This window comes from Xyrauchen texanus, chromosome 4 (assembly GCF_025860055.1).
Source record: "Xyrauchen texanus isolate HMW12.3.18 chromosome 4, RBS_HiC_50CHRs, whole genome shotgun sequence".
NCBI classification, from domain to species: domain Eukaryota; kingdom Metazoa; phylum Chordata; class Actinopteri; order Cypriniformes; family Catostomidae; genus Xyrauchen; species Xyrauchen texanus.
Genome location: NC_068279.1, coordinates 6403198 through 6422247, shown reverse-complemented (window position 1 = coordinate 6422247; position 19050 = coordinate 6403198). Strand labels below are relative to the sequence as shown.

General features: G+C 39.2%; 1 protein-coding gene across 1 annotated transcript in view; it reads left to right on the top strand.

The window, feature by feature from the left end:
• The first annotated feature begins 1525 nt into the window (after positions 1–1525).
• The window catches only part of LOC127643064 (calcium-binding protein 7-like), a 54656-nt gene continuing 37131 nt past the window's right edge, over positions 1526–19050 (top strand). Inside the window, exon 1 of the mRNA XM_052125614.1 lies at positions 1526–1789. Within this exon, the coding sequence (XP_051981574.1) occupies positions 1681–1789 (109 nt within the window). The 5' untranslated portion in view covers positions 1526–1680. The remainder of the gene's footprint in view (positions 1790–19050) is intronic.

Genomic DNA, 19050 nt, shown 5'->3' with positions numbered 1-19050 from the left:
TATATGGCAAGATCATTAATCACATCTCATCTTGTTTAAGGGTCCTGGAACCAGTGTCTATCATAGTAGCCCGAGGAGGTAGACGAGCTCTGAAATGAAAAAGAATGAACGCAGTGTCAAATAGAGAGGAGTTTTACGAGCTCGACAGCGTGAGGGGGCGTTCACACGGCACACGTTCTTGCGTCCCGCATTTTTTATATATATTTTTTTAAATATTTTTTATTATTTATTTTTGGCTGTTGCGTCACGTTTTGAACAATGGGAATCACGTTTTAAAGACGGCGCGTCAAGTTAAAAATCAATTCAACTTTTACATGTTTAACTTTAAGGTGTAGCCTAATCATTTAGGCTACATCAAGAAGTAGCCCAATTACAGAATTTTCATTTCGGAGTAAACTTTTGCTTTGTGAAGAAAATGTTCTGTTCCATTCCGGCGCTGCGTCTAACTTGTTTGAACATTTTCAGGGGCGTTTCCGTCTGCGCTCTTTCCCCACTGTTTTTCTATGTCAACATGCGCTAGATGGACGTCCGTTAATTGCTTCGCGTCCAGCTGTTTTTCCAGCGTCTCGCCCAGGAGCGCCGCGTTTTTTGACGCAATGACAGGGGGAAAAAAGAACTTCAACTTTTAAAAGCGCGTCTCTCGAAACCTGCATTCTGACATATAGGTCTATGCGTTGCGCTGCGTCTTAGCTTTTAGCGCAAAACCGCGTTCGGTCTGAACGGCCCCTAACGACTGCGGAGGCGCGAAAGGCAACTCGGTGGGAAATACCTTGAAGAAAGGAGCTGTTTACACGAAAAATTTGTATATAGATCCATCAAGATGGAATCCGGACACCGCACCTCCCCACGCACAGCTCATTGCCATCTTTTGATTACCTGCAAGTTTAATCGAGGTGGCATCTATTAAAATTATTCCTTTTCAATCATTTGTATTTCCTCCAGAGAAAAATATCTGAATTTTTGTTATCTTCGCAATTCTGAACGAATTTTGTTAGGCTGCAGACTGATGAACAGTGCTGGGCACTCGCTATCCAACAAGTGCACTGTCGAAGCGCGACTGTGCGATTTAAGAGAAAACAATCAGATTGGAGATGTCTGCGTAACGAACAGGAGCTCGAATCAATGCACGCACCGTCTGTTCCCCTGCCTCGTAAACACGCACATACTTTGTCGCGGTGATAAAATGCGTGTTTGTTTCACTCGTGTCGTGTGAGCTGGCGGATTATGTGGCTTTGCTAGTTCTCCTACCGATGGAACCGCCGTAATGCGTTCCTCTATCAATTTACGCGTAGCTTTGCGCAGTTAAAACAAATCAGAGTCCTGTCCGTTTGCGCAAAGACTACTATATGAAGGTAAACGGAATTCTCCAAAACGACCTGGACCACCCGCCACCTGCGAATACTTGCACATTCCCACACCTGGTTTCTTGGAAAGGACTGCGCAATTGCGCATGCTGCGAGAGCGCAACACTACTGTCAGACTTTTCAATGGAATCCAATCTCTCTCTCTGCTTGGATCACATCACTTTTCTCCACTCGTCTTTCTCTGAGGGTTCAGTCCGATCTAATGGACCCGGGCTTCTGCAGCCACTCTGAAAAGTGGGGTTAAAAGTTGCCGTGTGGACAGTGAAAACATATATGTGGATCACTACACAGGTGCTGTCCAAAACAGACCGCAAAAATGCCTATGCATCCGGTGACTTCCACTTTGATGTACCGGGGGATCTGCACGATTCCCGATATCCTGTCATACCATGCACCGGTCAACCTGCCTGAAGATGAAGTGGAAGGTGAGTGTGAGGGTTCAGATGGCGTTTTAAGAATTAGTTCTGTGAGATTATGTTATATAGGCCAATATGAGCATGAAAATAACCGGTCATTAGGCTACTACTGACACGGTTGGAAGGGTTACATTTACATATTATAGAATACTTGCTGAAAAATGTCATTTGTAACGTATCCTGTTAGATTACTCAAGGTCAGTAACGTATTCTAAATACTTTGGATTACTTCTTCAGCACTGGTAGATTTTTTCACTTGTTTGACTATAAAAACTCTGCCAGTACACTAAGACAAAATACACGTTACAAATACATTCTCTGAAAAAACGAAATAACTCATGCAGTGTTGTTTCTACAACAAGCTATACATCTATATCATGTTTTATGGATTTTTAGATATTTTTACCGAAAAACAATAAAACATTTTTTATAAAAAATAACATTTTTGCCCTAATATCAAAGGTCTTACTAGAAAATTTTTTTTATTTCTTGATAAAAATATGATTGTGCCTGGTAGCATGTAAAATGGCTAGAAATAGCATTTTAGCTTAGCGCAAAGCAGACAATTTATACAAGGTTTATTGCTATTTCTTGCTCCAAACTTACTTCAAACTTACTTCTCTGTCTGCTCGTATGAATGTAACACAAACAGAAAGTGTTTCACACGTTGGATCGCATCATTTATATGTATAAATGTTTTCAATCTGAAATGACTAAATATTAAATGAAACAAATAAAATGCAAAGTAATCTCTTCAGTAATCAAAATACTTTTTGAATGTAACTGTATTCTAATTACCAATGATTAAGTTGTAACTGTAGTGGAATACAGTTACTTATATTTTTTATTTTAAATACGTAATCCTGTTACATGTATTTCGTTACTCCCCAACCCTGACTACTGGGTTGCATTACTGTATTTTAAATTAATTCATGTTTTGCGCACCTGTTTGGTGTCTTTTGTCTTCAAATGAATGGCCCAATTTCGAGCAAAAGATGACTGTAAGTGAACAGAAATCAGTGATCTTCTTTGCCTTTGGTTATGAAATGTTATCTTGTCGAAATACTGTTGCTGTGGTTCAGCACCACGGACAGCGACAAAAAACGAATGGAAAGCTTGTATCTGCGCCTAATTTGCGCGAGGGTATAAGTGGATAAACTTGATGTATGAGCAGGTCTATTATAAGCAAAGAGAAAGAAATGCGAATGCTAAGCGGCAATTAAGACTTTTAGGTTGCTCCATGATGACGTCAAGTTTTTTTTTGTTTTTTTTTATTTTATGAATCGGTGTTTAACTTTTGATTAACTTTTTTTAAGCAGACATAAAACAAACACTGCGTTTATTTTTATAATATGAATAAGAAATATATAACACTATATATGCCGAATTCAATTGTATATTTCCATGATCTTACTAATATGGTTTCTTTGTTGATATATACACTCACCTAAAGGATTATTAGGAACACCATACTAATACTGTGTTTGACCCCCTTTCGCCTTCAGAACTGCCTTAATTCTATGTGGCATTGATTCAACAAGGTGCTGAAAGCATTCTTTAGAAATGTTGGCCCATATTGATAGGATAGCATCTTGCAGTTGATGGAGATTTGTGGGATGCACATCCAGGGCACGAAGCTCCCGTTCCACCACATCCCAAAGATGCTCTATTGGGTTGAGATCTGGTGACTGTGGGGGCCATTTTAGTACAGTGAACTCATTGTCATGTTCAAGAAACCAATTTGAAATGATTCAAGCTTTGTGACATGGTGCATTATCCTGCTGGAAGTAGCCATCAGAGGATGGGTACATGGTGGCCATAAAGGGATGGACATGGTCAGAAACAATGCTCAGGTAGGCCGTGGCATTTAAACGATGCCCAATTGGCACTAAGGGGCCTAAAGTGTGCCAAGAAACATCCCCCACACCATTACACCACCACCACCAGCCTGCACAGTGGTACCAAGGCATGATGGATCCATGTTCTCATTCTGTTTACACCAAATTCTGACTCTACCATCTGAATGTCTCAACAGAAATCGAGACTCATCAGACCAGGCAACATTTTTCCAGTCTTCAACTGTCCAATTTTGGTGAGCTCTTGCAAATTGTAGCCTCTTTTTCCTATTTGTAGTGGAGATGAGTGGTACCGGTGGGGTCTTCTGCTGTTGTAGCCCATCCGCCTCAAGGTTGTGCGTGTTGTGGCTTCACAAATGCTTTGCTGCATACCTCGGTTGTAACCAGTGGTTATTTCAGGCAAAGTTGCTCTTCTATCAGCTTGAATCAGTCGGCCCATTCTCCTCTGACCTCTAGCATCAACAAGGCATTTTCAGCCCACAGGACTGCCGCATACTGGATGTTTTTCCTTTTCACACCATTCTTTGTAAACCCTAGAAATGGTTGTGCGTGAAAATCCCAGTAACTGAGCAGATTGTGAAATACTCAGACCGGCCCGTCTGGCACCAACAACCATGCCACGCTCAAAATTGCTTAAATCACCTTTCTTTCCCATTCTGACATTCAGTTTGGAGCTCAGGAGATTGTCTTGACCAGGACCACACCCCTAAATGCATTGAAGCAACTGCCGTGTGATTGGTTGATTAGATAATTGCATTAATGAGAAATTGAACAGGCGTTCCTAATAATCCTTTAGGTGAGTGTATATATATATAATTTTTTTTCTCTGTTTATTCTGAAGAGTAACTAGCTTAATGTCTAAATGTTTGATACTATAATTTATTAAATGACTTTTCTGATAATTAATATATACAAAGATTATATCTGATTATTCTGATATTACCAGAATTATTAAAAGGCTATTTTTACTAAAAGGTACTAAAAGACTTGGACATTTAGCTGGTTATCAGAGTAAATTATCTGAAAAAAATATTACACAGATTATCATATATATATATATATATATATATATATATATATATACTGTATATATCTCAGTTTGTATATGCACTGTCCAACCAGACATGACCGTATTTGAACACATTCTCAAAATTCGAAAAAGATATTGATTTCTACGTGTATATGTATAAATAAATATAGTCTATAGGTCTGTAATTGTGGATGTCCTCAAACAGGAAAGATGTGACGGTATTGATTAAACATAGCCAGTCAAATTAGTATTTAAGTACAATTATTTGTACAGTATATTGACTGGGCTGAAGAATAATTTGATTGGTGGCTCAGTGCAAATTGTCTGTCAAGATTAATCCTTTGTGACATTGTGGTTATTATCTAAATGAGAATTCTAGCGCTCCATTGCAATTCCATTCATTAAGGGATGCTTTCTATTAGGAAACACAGTAAATTATAAAACTTATATCCACATATCCTCATATTCTCTTTAAAAAATTACCTAATCCTAGAGTACTCTTATCCTGAGCAGGCATGAACTAAAATGATGATAATGTGTGGAAAATTGAAGATAATGGAGAAAAGGGAAGGTCATATGGTTGTTTGCCAGCTCTGTACATGCAGTAAATGACAGGGAGCATAACTATACATGTGTGCATGAGTTAATGTGGAAATCAATCTATTTGCAAATGTGTTTGTACATTCAGTAGGAAAATGTGTGTCATAGGGGGTCATCCCAGATTGTATACTGTATACTGTTGGCATTTCCAGACCCCTTACCAGGAGGGTAAATATACACAAACCTAAGAACTGCATAGGGTATCAAACCCACACCCGTTCCGCTTTTGCACACATTTGCACAGCATATAGTTTACAAAGACAAGACAGGAATATATAATGGACTAAATTGGTCTTGCTATTGGACAGAGATGATACAGCTGTCTCACGTTTGTGGTCAACCAATATGGATTGTATACAAAGTTCTACATTTAAACAACACTTATTTTACAATTACAGATATTTTAATTTAATTACATATTTATTATAAAAAAAAAGTCACTCAAAATGTACTTTACAGTATTTGAAAACAGACAATGTTTATTATTCAACAACGTTGTTAGATTTTGGAACTCACATTAGGGAAAGTTCACCTAAAAATATATATATTTTTATTATTATTTACTCACCCTCCTCTGGTTATAAACCACTTTGACTTTCTTTCTTTTTCAGTACACTGAGAAAAGACTTGCAGACTTGAGTGAAATTTAAGATGACATTTATTTGATGAATATAAAACAGAAAAGTAATGTCTGTCTTTGGCGTAGGCCCCGTCTAGAGGTTCAAAGTAGTTGTCCTCGGAACCGTCATATCCTGCCGGAGATAGGAGCCAGGGCCGAGGAGCCTATCCCTGTGCAGGACGGGACTCAACTGGTGGAGGTGGGGTGGTGGAGGTTGCTGTTTTAGCACACTGAAACAGCAATGTGATAGATTGTGAGCAGACTTATAAAGCAATGGCTAACATGTGATTGGCTGGGAATTACCCAGCTAATGATGTGATGATGTACAGCTGCTAGTCTTCACACTAGAACTACACTGCGCTTACATTTCTGCTCAATAATGTTATACAATGGCAGTGGATGGTGACCACATCTTCAAGCTTCAAAACAGATGCTAATATGTAATGCAGAAGTCTAATAAATTATTCACTGTGACTCTTTCCTTGTTCTGAAGACAAACGACAATTTATGCTGAGAAACAAACTGAAATCGAATTTATTATTTAATGAAAAATTGGACCAAACTTTGCTGAGTAGTAATGCAGCCCCCACTCACAATATGGGGTGTTCAAGCAAAAACTTGCTTGTTTGGTAATCGGACCACCACAAAAAACATAACACAGCTGCAAACAAAGCAGAGAACTAAACTGCAAGACATGTCTGAAGAGTTTAGTCAAAGAGGAACTGCATTTATATGCCCCTCCTTTGAAGGCCCCCAACTTTTTACTATATTGTAAATTAGATTTCAGTTTGATTCTAACCAAACGTTATCATATGTCTTCAGAACAAGGCTTGAGTCACATTGAACAATGTGTTAGATTTCTGAATTATACTGTTGCGTCCGCTTTGAAGCTTGAAGAGGTGGTGGTCACCAACCACTGCCATTGTATGACATAATTGAGCAGAACATTTACTCCAAATTTTTTCCTTTGTGTACCAAAAAAAAAAGACATACTGGTTTAGAACTAGATCAGGGGGAGTAAATAATTAATGAATTATATTTAAATTCCCTTTAATTGGCCAATTATTTCAAAAAGGCCAGAAATCAGCTTGGCTGATATATTGGTCTTTCATTACCTTACACTGATAAAATAGGCCATGTTTATCCTCATCCTAAAGGTGTTTAGTTGTTTATTTGTGATGATTTTTTTTATTTTATTTTCACTTTGAAGTTGTTGATGTGCATGCTAGAGGCAGAAACTGAGTCATGATCTGTGAGCTAGATCCAAGCATCTTTATTTTAGTTATGAATTCATATTTAATTTTAAATCCATCAAATTGCCAAATGTAGATTACAGCCCAGACAAAGCTCGAGGAATTAATTATCATAGTCAGTTGAAGACTGTTTGAGGTGTGGGATAATCTAAAGACATTATCTCCTGACTGCATTTTCTAACACTGGAAATATTAAGCCCCTGATATACACCCCTTAACCCAAGATCCGTTTTTATTTAAAAGAAAAATAATTACTTCTTTTACACATCTGAACTGAAAAGACATTTTATATTGGACTGTTTCACCGTAGAGCCTAAAAAGTCGGTTTCAGATGTAAAACTCATATTTATTGTCTCCATATATAAGAACATTTTTAACGATAATGTATAAAGATCAGTGGCATAACAGTTCAATCAGGAAGACTCGCAGACTTGAGTGAAATTTAAGATGACATTTATTTGATGAATATAAGGAGATAGGAGGCAGGAGCGAGGAGCCTACCCCGTGCAGGACAGGACTCAACTGGTGGTGGTGGTGGGGTGGTGGAGGTTGCCGTGTTAGCACACTGAAACATCAATGTGATAAATTGTGAGCAGACATATAAAGAAATGGCTTACATGTGATTGGTTGGGAATCACCCAGCTAATGGTGCGATGATGTACAGCTGCTAGTCTTCCCGCTAGAACAACGCTGCGCTTACATTTATTTTGTCCGGATCGAAGTTATTCAAAAATGCATGAAATATGCAATTAACACACAACACACAACATTTACAGCACCTCTGCTATAATGACAATGCCTTCAATTTCTAAGTTCAAAGTTATTTTTAAATTATTTCTATGGCTTAAATGTAAAAAAGTGATAACCATCTGGAGACAGTATAAAAAAGGATAATTAATTGATAAATTATAAACAAAAAGAATTATAAAAAGAATAATAATAATAAAACAGGAATTGTATTAATGTATCTGAAAAAATAAGCAGTGAAACGATTTTGTTTTAAAATATCATTAATATTTATGCTATTTTTTTTGTTATGTGACAAGTATTTTTAGAAAGCACATTTTGATAAGTTCAAATGGAGGAACCAAAAGAAAACTTCTTATTAATGCCATTCCGGATAACCTTATTTGTCAACGACCCATAAACCTTTCAAGACAGACCTACCATTTTTTTGAAGGACTTTTTTGTTAAACTATGATAAATGCTTCTGAAGAAGCCTTAAAGGGATTGTTCACCCAAAAATTATGCACATAAATTCAACAAAAAAGTAATCCATACGTTTCCAGTGGTTACATCTTCTGAAGAAATATGATAGGTGAATATTTAAGCCTTTCTTCTTTTGTTTTTGGTAATTTGCATTCTTTGTGTATATTGCCCCCTACTGGGAAGGGAGGAGACTCTATGGTAAAAACGGACTTAAATATTGATCTGTTTCTCACCCACACCTGTCATATCGCTTCAGAAGATATCGATTTAACCACTAGAGTCTTTTGTATTACTTTTATGCTGACTTTATGTACATTTTGAAGCTTCAAACTTTTGGCACACATTCCCTTGCATTGTATGGGTCTACAGAGCTGAAATATTCTCCTAAAACTCTTTGTTTGTATTCTGGAGAGATAGAAAGTCATACAGATCTGGGATGGCATGAGGTTGAGTAAACGATGAGAGCATTTTCATTTTTAGGTGAACTACCTCTAAGTCAGTGATTAAAAAAAAAAAGAAAAATCATGTCTGATATTCAAATTCCCAGAACCACTACACTACCCATAATCCTGATGAGAGAGACAATTAATCAATCAAGTCGCTGTTGTCATGGAAATGTAAATCACACCAAAAGTGCTCAGCACTTACTCTCGTGAAGCATAGCAAATTATGTAATCGAGCTGCCTTTCGAAACTCTATAATGATTTATATTTTGCAATAAGTTTAATATATAAGCTATATAGTTCCTTTCTAAATGAAGTACATTAAGTACACAGTTGTGTACCTTTGTCTTTTTAACCGAAATTCATATAATTTTTTGTTTAAAATCTAATTTTGCATTCTTGTTATTAACCCTGGAATTGGTTAGTTTGGTCCATGGCTTTGAATTTATTGAAACATTTCTTAAATGGGAAAATAAATAAAAAAATACAAATGTCAAAAGTAAGACCACTGAAAAAGTGGGTGGTCACTAATGCATTCTATTTAGCCAGTCACCCATATGGTTCACATGCCTCCCATTGAAGGCTTTCATTGCAGGCAAATTCACTAAAAACCAGCAGATGCACAACAATGTGATAATAAAATCCAGTTACCGACCAGGGTTCTCAGTGCTGAGGGAATTACTCAGCTGTTAGCAGCCTGCAATGTCAATCACCACATGGTATTTTATGACACTGCTTGGCAATCAGATATCAAGCTTGTTGGTTGAAGTGGTTGGCAGAATTGTTGATAGCAAATAAATCAAAAATTAAATGTGGTACTACTGATGGATTTCTCCACTCATCTTATAGCCCATTGTCACAGGGATAGTTAAGGTGCCACTTGCTGTCCCTGAGAGCATGCCAGTCCCACTTTATCACAGGCACACGAACAGCAGATGGTGTACTGATATTTTACACATGAAGTCAGGTTCAGTCTCAGGCAGGTTCAGTTATATTCAGCCCAGGAATTTAATGTACAAGTCATCCCATCTCACAGCCCTCTCTCATTTATTTGGGTGTGAGATGATAAAATATGGTAGAAAGTGTCTGCAAGAAACTACATAAGAAACACATTTCTGATCCTTTACATACCATTTATATGGACAGTTGGCAACTGTTATGCGACTCATGACAGAAACATGCGAACACGCTGGCCAAATGTTTGAGCAGCCCACCGGGAATTCTCCCGGTCCTCCTGATTAGCACTCCGGCCCTTGTCTCAGGGTACAAAAGCGGTTTCAAATCCCCTTTTTTTTTAATGAAAACCAATTGCGTCAGCCAATTGTAAAGAAATTGCTCACCCCCAAAACTTTTTTTTAACATATATCTTTTATTATCTCAATAATGACAAAAAGCACAATAAAGTAGTCCAAATGACCCATCCACTATATTCCAATTCTTCTGATGTCATAAAATAGCTTTGTGTGATAAACAGACTGAAATTTCAATTGATATTCACTGAAATTATTCTCCTCCAGTGAAGTTCTCTAATCCCTTTTGCTTACATTTAAATATGGTTCGCCAAGAATTATCACACCAAGTTTAATGTGAATGACAATCAGTAACTAAACACGCAAGAAGATTTATAAAGTCATTGACCAAATTTGAATATACATGAGAACGAATGAGATTTGAAAGCTGCAAAATAACTCCTTTTGTGTTCCATGAAAGAATGACGGGTTCATACGGGTTTGGAACAACATGTAAATGGAAAGAAAAAGAGCAATTTGGGTGAGTTATTCCTACCATGGAAAGCAGGAATTTTTGCTTTTATTGCTGCATATTATAAGCAGACTTCAGGGGAAAAAATTAAATGCTGCAGAAGTGTGAAATATTGCCCCTATAAAACTGAAACTAAAAACGTCTGACGCACAGCATACGAACTAAAATTTTAATCTATGTTACAGTACTGAATTTATTGCTGTCAGCTTTGAAGTTTCAGCATTTTAGATGTTGGATTTAAATGATGTATCTCAGAAAGAATGTGTTGTACCATTGACATGCGATTTGATCTACTGAAGGATGCAGATCTATCAGATTCAGCTGACAGCAGTGTAACCAGCTGGATAATCTAACAGATGTAATCTGTACTGGGGGAAATTCAACCAATTTTCCAATGATCTACGATCATAATAGAATAGGAAGTTTCTGCTCATTAAAATTGCCCATAATGGTAACAAACACGATTCTCACTAATGAGGACTACTTTTCTTTTGATTAACACAAGTACAGGTTAATTTGCATACTAAGAAGACCATGTAATTGTCACAAATTTGACTCACTATGGTTGCATCCAAATTCGCACACTGTCAGAATATGTAATGCATTTGATGATGTACTTCTCAGCCAGAAATTAAAGTATGTTCTTTAGGCATGCTGGTGAGGAGTATGACATTTGTTTTGGAAAAAACTTCATCTGAAAATGTGAGAATTGTCTCATATTACGAAAAACTACAACAACTGCAAAAACAAGTTACTTTGGTTTTGTTAACCCTTTACTCAAACCCTAAATCAAACCATAAATTTAATAGGAAATAAAGTTTGTGTACTAGACAAGGAAAGCATATTACAGGTTATTAACATATATCAGTCATATGTACTACATACTGAAATGGACTGAGTAACCAGAATTTTTCTTTGACATTTCCTTAAAGGGATAGTTCACCCAAAAATGAAAATGATCACATCATTTTCTCACCTTAATGGCACCCCAGATTTGTATGACTTTCTCTCTTCTGCAGAACACAAATATTTTTAGAAGAATATTTTAGCTCTGTAGGTCCAGTGGTTAAATCCATATCTTCTGAAGTGATATGATAAGAAACAGATCCAAATTTAAGTGATTTTATTTACTGTAAATCTACACTTTCACTTTCACACTCAGCCACCTACTGATTGGAGCTGGTCAAAGGCAGGGTTTATAGTAAAAAAAAAAAAAAGGACTTTTAAATATGGATGCGTTTCACACCCTCACCTATCATGTCACTTCTGAAGGCATGGATTTAACCACTGGCATCATATGCGTTACTTTTATGCTTCCTTTATGTCATTTTTTGGACATTCTGAGTTCTGGCCACCAATCACTTGCATTGTGAGGAAGAACAGAGCTGAGATATTCTTCTAAAAACCTCAATTTGTCTTCTGCAGCGGTTCTCAATTTGTCTTCTCCATGCGGTCGGCAGCGAGCCCCTCCCCGCTTGCGGTCGGCGGTTTCAAACCCTGCCACGTTTCAGCGGCTGGTAGGGGACTCCTCCGCCCCTGGCAGCGGTCCTGACTGCTCCAGGCGGTCGGTTAGGAGCCCCTTCTCCCCTTGCGGTCGGCGGCCATCGTCCAAACGGCTGCTCCGTTTGGGTGGACGGTAGTGGCGAGAACTCTACTACGCCATATCCCTCCTCCTTCCCGGGTTTCCGGCACCAGTGTAAAGGATTCAATGGAAAGGAGGAGGCGAGAACCAGCTTGACGATATTAATAATATTTTAATGAGAAACTTAAAAAAAGGACACAAACACACATAACGGACATGTCCGTAAACTATCTCTCTCTCCCACACGATCCTCTGCAGTCGACCTTTATCCCTCTCGGAAGGCTTGATTAGCCTAATACAGGACTGGGTGTGTAGGATCACGACCCAGCCCCGCCCTCCGCCCTGCCACACCTATGTATTCCATTTTAAGAGTGTAGTCCATCATTAGACTAAGGTGATTCAGCCAGAGATCAGTGAGGTGCGTCGCAGTTCAACCAGCAGGTCATATCGTTGAGGTTCGGTGCAGTCCAAGGTTCCTACAGTGGCACATAAAGTATTCTATGTCTTACTGTTAGAATTGGTATCAGTTCATCCTCTGAAGTCAATTGTAGTAGACTGTAATGATGTCTGGCTTGAACCGGCTGCAATTAGTCATCATCACTCAGCGACATGTAGCAGTGGAGTCCAACAATAAGTAAGAACGGAGCTGGATCTGACTGGCTCTGGTAACCTCGGTATATGAATCACAAGGTTGAGACAGGGAAACAAATAGAATAATATTAGCATAGATGCCATTCAATTTATTGCAGAGTTATAGATTATGAGAAATGTTTCTGGTTCCGGCAGACCTAACTAAAGCAGCCTAATTGTGAGTTGATTGATACATTTCGGTGTATGCCTGGCTCAGTGGCGTAACTTGGATCTTGCAGGCCCCAGTTCAAAGAAACTGTCCGGCCCCCTCGTTGGGGGGCCTTGGTTGTTTTTCCATTACCTCTCAGGCCCACTGTAATGTTTATGGTTTCTTTTGGTCGACCCCTCTCCCCCTGGGCCCATGGGAGGCTGCCCACACTGCCCTGGCCCAGCTGAATAGATGAGTATTTTATCTAGACTTAAATTGAGAGAGTGTGTCTGAATCCCGAACAGTGTTAGGAAGACAATTTCATAGTTTAGGAGCCAAATAGGAAAAGGATCTACCTCCTTTTGTGGATTTTTATATTCTAGGAACTATTAACAGGCCAGAATTTAGTGATTGTAAAGAACATGATGGAATTTAGCATGATAGAAGGTCACTTAAATACTGTGGAGCTAAACCAATCAAAGCTTTGTATGTATTTAACAGAATTTTACAATTTATATGAAATTTTACGTGTAGCCAATGTAACGATGATAAAATGGATCTAATATAATCACATTTCTTTATTTCAATAAATAAATTTAAACAATTTAAGTTTATTTATTGAACTTGCAGGACCTTATTAATGCATTACAATAATCTAGTCTTGAGGTCATGAACGCATCATCATCATCAGCAATAGAGAGCATGTGTCGTAACTTAGCAATATTTCTGAGGTGGAAGAATACTGTTCAACAAACATGGGAAATTAGATATTCAAAGGACAGATTGGTATCAAATACAACACCTTAGTTCTTCGCTGTTGAAGACGACATAACAGTACATCCATCAAGAGTCAAATTGTATTTTAGCTGCTCATTTTTAGAGGTTTTTGTACCAATATTTACAGCAGTTCCTCTTTTTTGTCGGAATTGATTGAAGAAAATTTCTAGCCATCCAATCTTTGATTTATGCATCTTTTGTGCCAACCACAGTGTGTTTTGTGAAGTGTATTATGCGTGAACCCCTTTTGTGTGTATTGAGCATCCTGTCCTACACATACTCAATGAAACAAGCTGCTCTTACACTGAAATGCCTGAGCAGCTTTAAATGCACTGAAGGACAAAATTGCTCTATTTATAATGTAAATGAATAATTATGATGCATTTTTATTATGCTATTTTATATTTTACTAGATGATCTGGGAGGATTATAGGTGATTTCTTACTAAAACACCCCCAAGTATCTATGATATTCTGATCCCTAGATAGGGCTGTTAACCAGAAGGTTGTTGGTTCGAACCCCACAGCCACCACCATTTTGCCCTTGAGCAATTCACTTAACTCCTGGTTGCTCGGAGGATTGTCCCTGTAATAATTGCACTGTAATTCGTTTTGGATAAAAGCGTCTGCCAAATGCATAAATGTAAATTAAGTAAAATTTCTAACCCTAAGTGTGAGTAATAGAAATTGTAACTAAAAACAGTTCAATATACCACAAATATCACATCAAGATAGGCTATAACAATTGGCTATGAAAAGCCATTAAAACATTTGTGGACATTAGCAATGGGTATTTAACTGAAAGTGTCCGTTTCCTCATGCACCATGCCTCCTTCTGCGTAGACTGTTTTGTCTTCACTATATGCTATGCATCATTTTAATTGAATTTAAACCAACCGATCTTAGTTCAGGATAGGCTGGGCTGTCAGTAATGGGTTAAACTTTTGACACATCTTGTCATTTGACAAAACAACGTGGCGCTGATCTCAGTCATATGGTATAGTGAGAAACCTCATTAAGCTTATACATTGAAACCTATATTAGTCAAAAGTTGCACACTGTTAAACACAATGATCACTGATGTGAACTTTTCCCTTAGAAATCCTATAATAACTGTGCATTATCACACTGACAGTTATATGTTGCTTTCAGGGACTTTATATGGAGTTAGGATGAAAATAAGATGCATTTCGAACTATTCTGAGACAGTGCAGACAGACAGCACAATAGAGGTTAAGTCATTCACTAAATAGGGAGCATCCTATAGCTTTTCTATGCTGCCAAGTGCATTCACTCCTATCATCAGGACAAAAGTTTAGTTTCAGGCTGCAGATGATGTTTGCACCACTCAACTTGGTTGGTAGAGATGGTCCAACGTAATCAGTGCATGGATTCAGAATTTAGAATTTAGAATGTATAATTTTATTTTAACATGGTTGGCAGTGATTGGATGATGCTGGCCATTACTTGTATGAGAATTAAGTGGGCTAATTTTGTGGGTAAATTGCTTCAGCATTGGCTATCAGTTGTTGGTTTGACAGAGCAAAGGGAGAACATTGAGATTTTGTAGCCGTAATAGAAAAAACATAAAAGTCAAATCAATTCAATACATTTGTATTTGTATATATTTTTTTCCCAATACACACTGTTCCAAAGACGCTTTACAGTAAATCAGCTGTAATATCTGTAACGTCCCCAGATGAGGATATCAGTTTTTAGGAAAGCTATTTGCTCCTCATTTTATATATATATATATATATATGTATATATATATGTATACATATATATATATATATATATATACACACATAACAATCACGCTCGGGTCTCAGAAGGGTACGACAGGACATAGTCTAATGTTAGACTATGAGAGCTGTATCAAATTTTCTATCTTTAATTTGTATGTTTACCTGAAGTCAAAATTTATCAGACATAAAATAATCTTCCAATAACACTGTGTAACAGTATTTAATTATATAATCAAATGTAATATGTACTACACAATACTTAGTGGAGATCCACATACATTTAAGCATATTGAAAATGTAACCCAATTATTTCCTTTTCATGTACCAAAAAAATTTAAATGGAGAATATCAGAATTTCTAAGACCTCAAATGTGTTTTACAGTGTGCTCTAGCTGTTTTGTTTCTAAAATATGTATATGCTCTGCAAGCTAATCAGATCACAAAAGGGAAATGAAGTTAAGAAAGATGAAGTTATTCTTTGTTTTCATCAAAAGAAAGATCCAAACACTAGAAAATCTGTTGTCCCCTTTACATTTACATTGCTGTAAACTGAAACGGGCAGCGAGGTAGGGGAAAATAATGGAGGGAAAAGACACAGGGAGCTGAACACGGCTTGTATAGGGCTTGTTTGCTCTGTTGTTCCTCTCTGTTTGTGAGACACCTTCCAGTGAATCACTCTGTTTGTGAGTCTGTTTCTAATCCAGTCTACCTGCCATAATGTTATTTGATCTCTCTTTACTTGTGCTCTGAGAAGGAACAAGATTTTTACCTTCTCTTCTGCACACTGAATTTAACCAATCCATGATATTAATTCTGCAGTGGCCTTAATGAGTATACACGTGTAAAAGTGTATTTGTATTACAGAAATAACTTGTTTTTTTCAGTGGTTAATGTACAAAGCCTTTTCAGAAAATGGCAATTGAAAGTCAATAAGGCACCACTGAAGCATTTGATAACATTTTTAAGGTATATTTTGACTGTGCTGCGGACAACTTGATATCATTCGTTTTTTTACAATAATTTTCATGCAATTCTCAATACTGAGGACGCATCTTCAAAACGCTTCACACAGTCAACTCTACCAACATTTACGAGCAGACCCTTCACACTAGTCACCCCCCCGGGCTGATTTCTCTACCTAGTCCAGCCCTGTTACAAGATGTTTCATTTTGGCTTACGGTATGCTTGATTTTTTACACATGTAAACCAATATTAAACCAATATTCTGTTTCAAAGCAAGAGAGGCACATTACTGTGTAGAGTGTACTCCTTTATAGACTAACAATATAGATCAACAGGCCCGGTCCTACAGGGGTGCTAAGCACGCTCAATCGAAAAATTAAAATGAATTACTTGGCGCTCAATAGTGCAATATTCTGCTCAAAGATGCAGTCACTCCATGTCCATTCGTGAGGCTACGCAGTGTTGTTTAGTGCCAATCTGCAAACAAACCTTTTCAGTGATGAACTTTAGTAAAATCCCAATAGATCTTCACATCATTCACACACGGAGGGGACACACGAGCATAACCAAGTGAGAGAGGATAAGGACTGTTCTTTGTTTTATTTGTAAAATGTCCCTCACACCTGTATTTTAATCTTACTCTGGCAATAATCATTTATCAGTGTCATGCAGCCTGTTTTGTTCAGACGTATGCTGAATGGGATGCCATAATCTGCCAACAAATTATTGACAAGACCCACATCATGACCCATGAATAAAACAACTTTGTCCACTGTAATAACTTTCTCCAAAAGAGGACAGGAAAACAGGTCTCCGGCACAAGGTAAGCCTTTTTTATTGTCTTTTATAATGTGCACACACACACACATCAACACAGAAACGCTGGGTTGCTGTAGGTCGGTCCCCCTCTGCTCTGTGGCTGCTGGCTTTTTATCCGCTCTCCTCGCTCTACTGCAATTAGAGACAGGTGTTAGACATAATTTAGCTCAGGTGTGAGCCCTTACCGCTTTTCTCTCCGGACGGGCGCTTGACCATGCCCCGCTGCCACATACCCCCACCGCCCGACTCAGGCGAGGCGTCATCCGACCTGCCTACCACTCCCCCATTTCTGGAGAGGAAGTCAGCGGCAGCCATCTGCACCCCGGTCTGTGGACCACCTTGAACTTAAAAGGCTGGAGGGCCAGATACCAGCGGGTGATCCGGGCGTTAGTATCTTTCATGCGGTGGAGCCACTGCAGTGGGGCATGATCCGAGCAGAGGGTGAAGGCCCGCCCCAGCAGGTAGTATCGGAGGGTGAGGACCGCCCACTTGATGGCCAGACACTCCTTCTCTATGGTGCTGTACTTAGTCTCCCTTAAGGAGAGCTTCCGGCTAATGTACAGCACCGGGCTCCTCTCCCTCCACCACCTGCGAGTACGGCCCCCAGCCCTCTGTCTGAAGCGTCCGTCTGCAATACAAAGGGAGAGAGAAGTCAGGTGCATGCAAAAGCGGCCCCCACAAAGTGCAGCTTTAACCTGCGTAACGCCTGTTGGCACTGCTCTGACCATTGGACCGGATCTGGAGCCCCTTTTTAGTGAGGTCAGTCAGCGGGCTGGTGGCGTCCGAATAATTGGGTACAAATCTTCTGTAATAGCCAGCCAGCCCCAGGAACTGCCTCACCCCTTTTTGGTCTTAGGTCTAGGGCAAGTCGCATGTCGCCGCGGTCTTATCAATTTGGGGGCGCACCTGGCCATGACCCAAGTGGAACCCCAGATACCGTACCTCCACCGCCCAACCGCGCACTTCTTGGGGTTTCGCGGTGAGCCCGCCCGCCGCAGCGATCTCAGGACGGCCCTCAGATGTTGCATGTGCGCTGCCAATCATTGCTGTAAATGATAATATCATCTAAATAGGCAGCGGCGTGCGCGGTGTCGCGGTCTGAGGATCCGATCCATGAGTCAGCTGAAGCGTGGCTGGTGCCCCAAACAAACCGAAAGAAGCGTCACAAATTGGTGTAATCCAAGCGGCGTAGTGAAGGCTGTTTTCTCCGCGGGACATTGGTGTCAAGGGGATCTGCCAATAACCCTTCGTTAAATCCAAGGTCGAATAAAATCGAGCAGTACCTAACCCGATCGAGCAGTTCATCAACACGGGGCATTGAGTGCAGCGTCAAATTTAGACACTGCGTTGACTTTTCTGTAATCCACACAGAATCGAACAGACCCATCACTCTTGGGAACAAGAACAACCGGGCTGGACCAATCACTGTGGGATTCCTCTATTACGCCCATATCAAGCATCGCATCTAATTCCTCCCGTACTATTTTCTTTTTATGTTCGGATAGCGATAGAGGCGACAACGCACCACAGCGCCCGGCTCGGTCTCGATGTGGTGCTGTATGATGTTTATGCGGCCCGGTAGAGGGAAAACACGTCCGCAAATTCTTTTTGTAATTCAGAAACCTCTGTGAGCTGCCGCGGTGAGAGTTGGTCTCCACAAGGAACCGAGTGTTGAGATTGTAGTTTTTGTTTATCTCGGTCCGAGCTCCGCCCTCTCGGAACTACCGTGGCCAGCGTCACAGAGGCGCCTCCTCCCTCCATAATTTCAGGAGGTTGAGGTGATAAATTTGGCTAGCGCCCCTCTATCGGTGCGTCTAACCTCATAATCGAGAT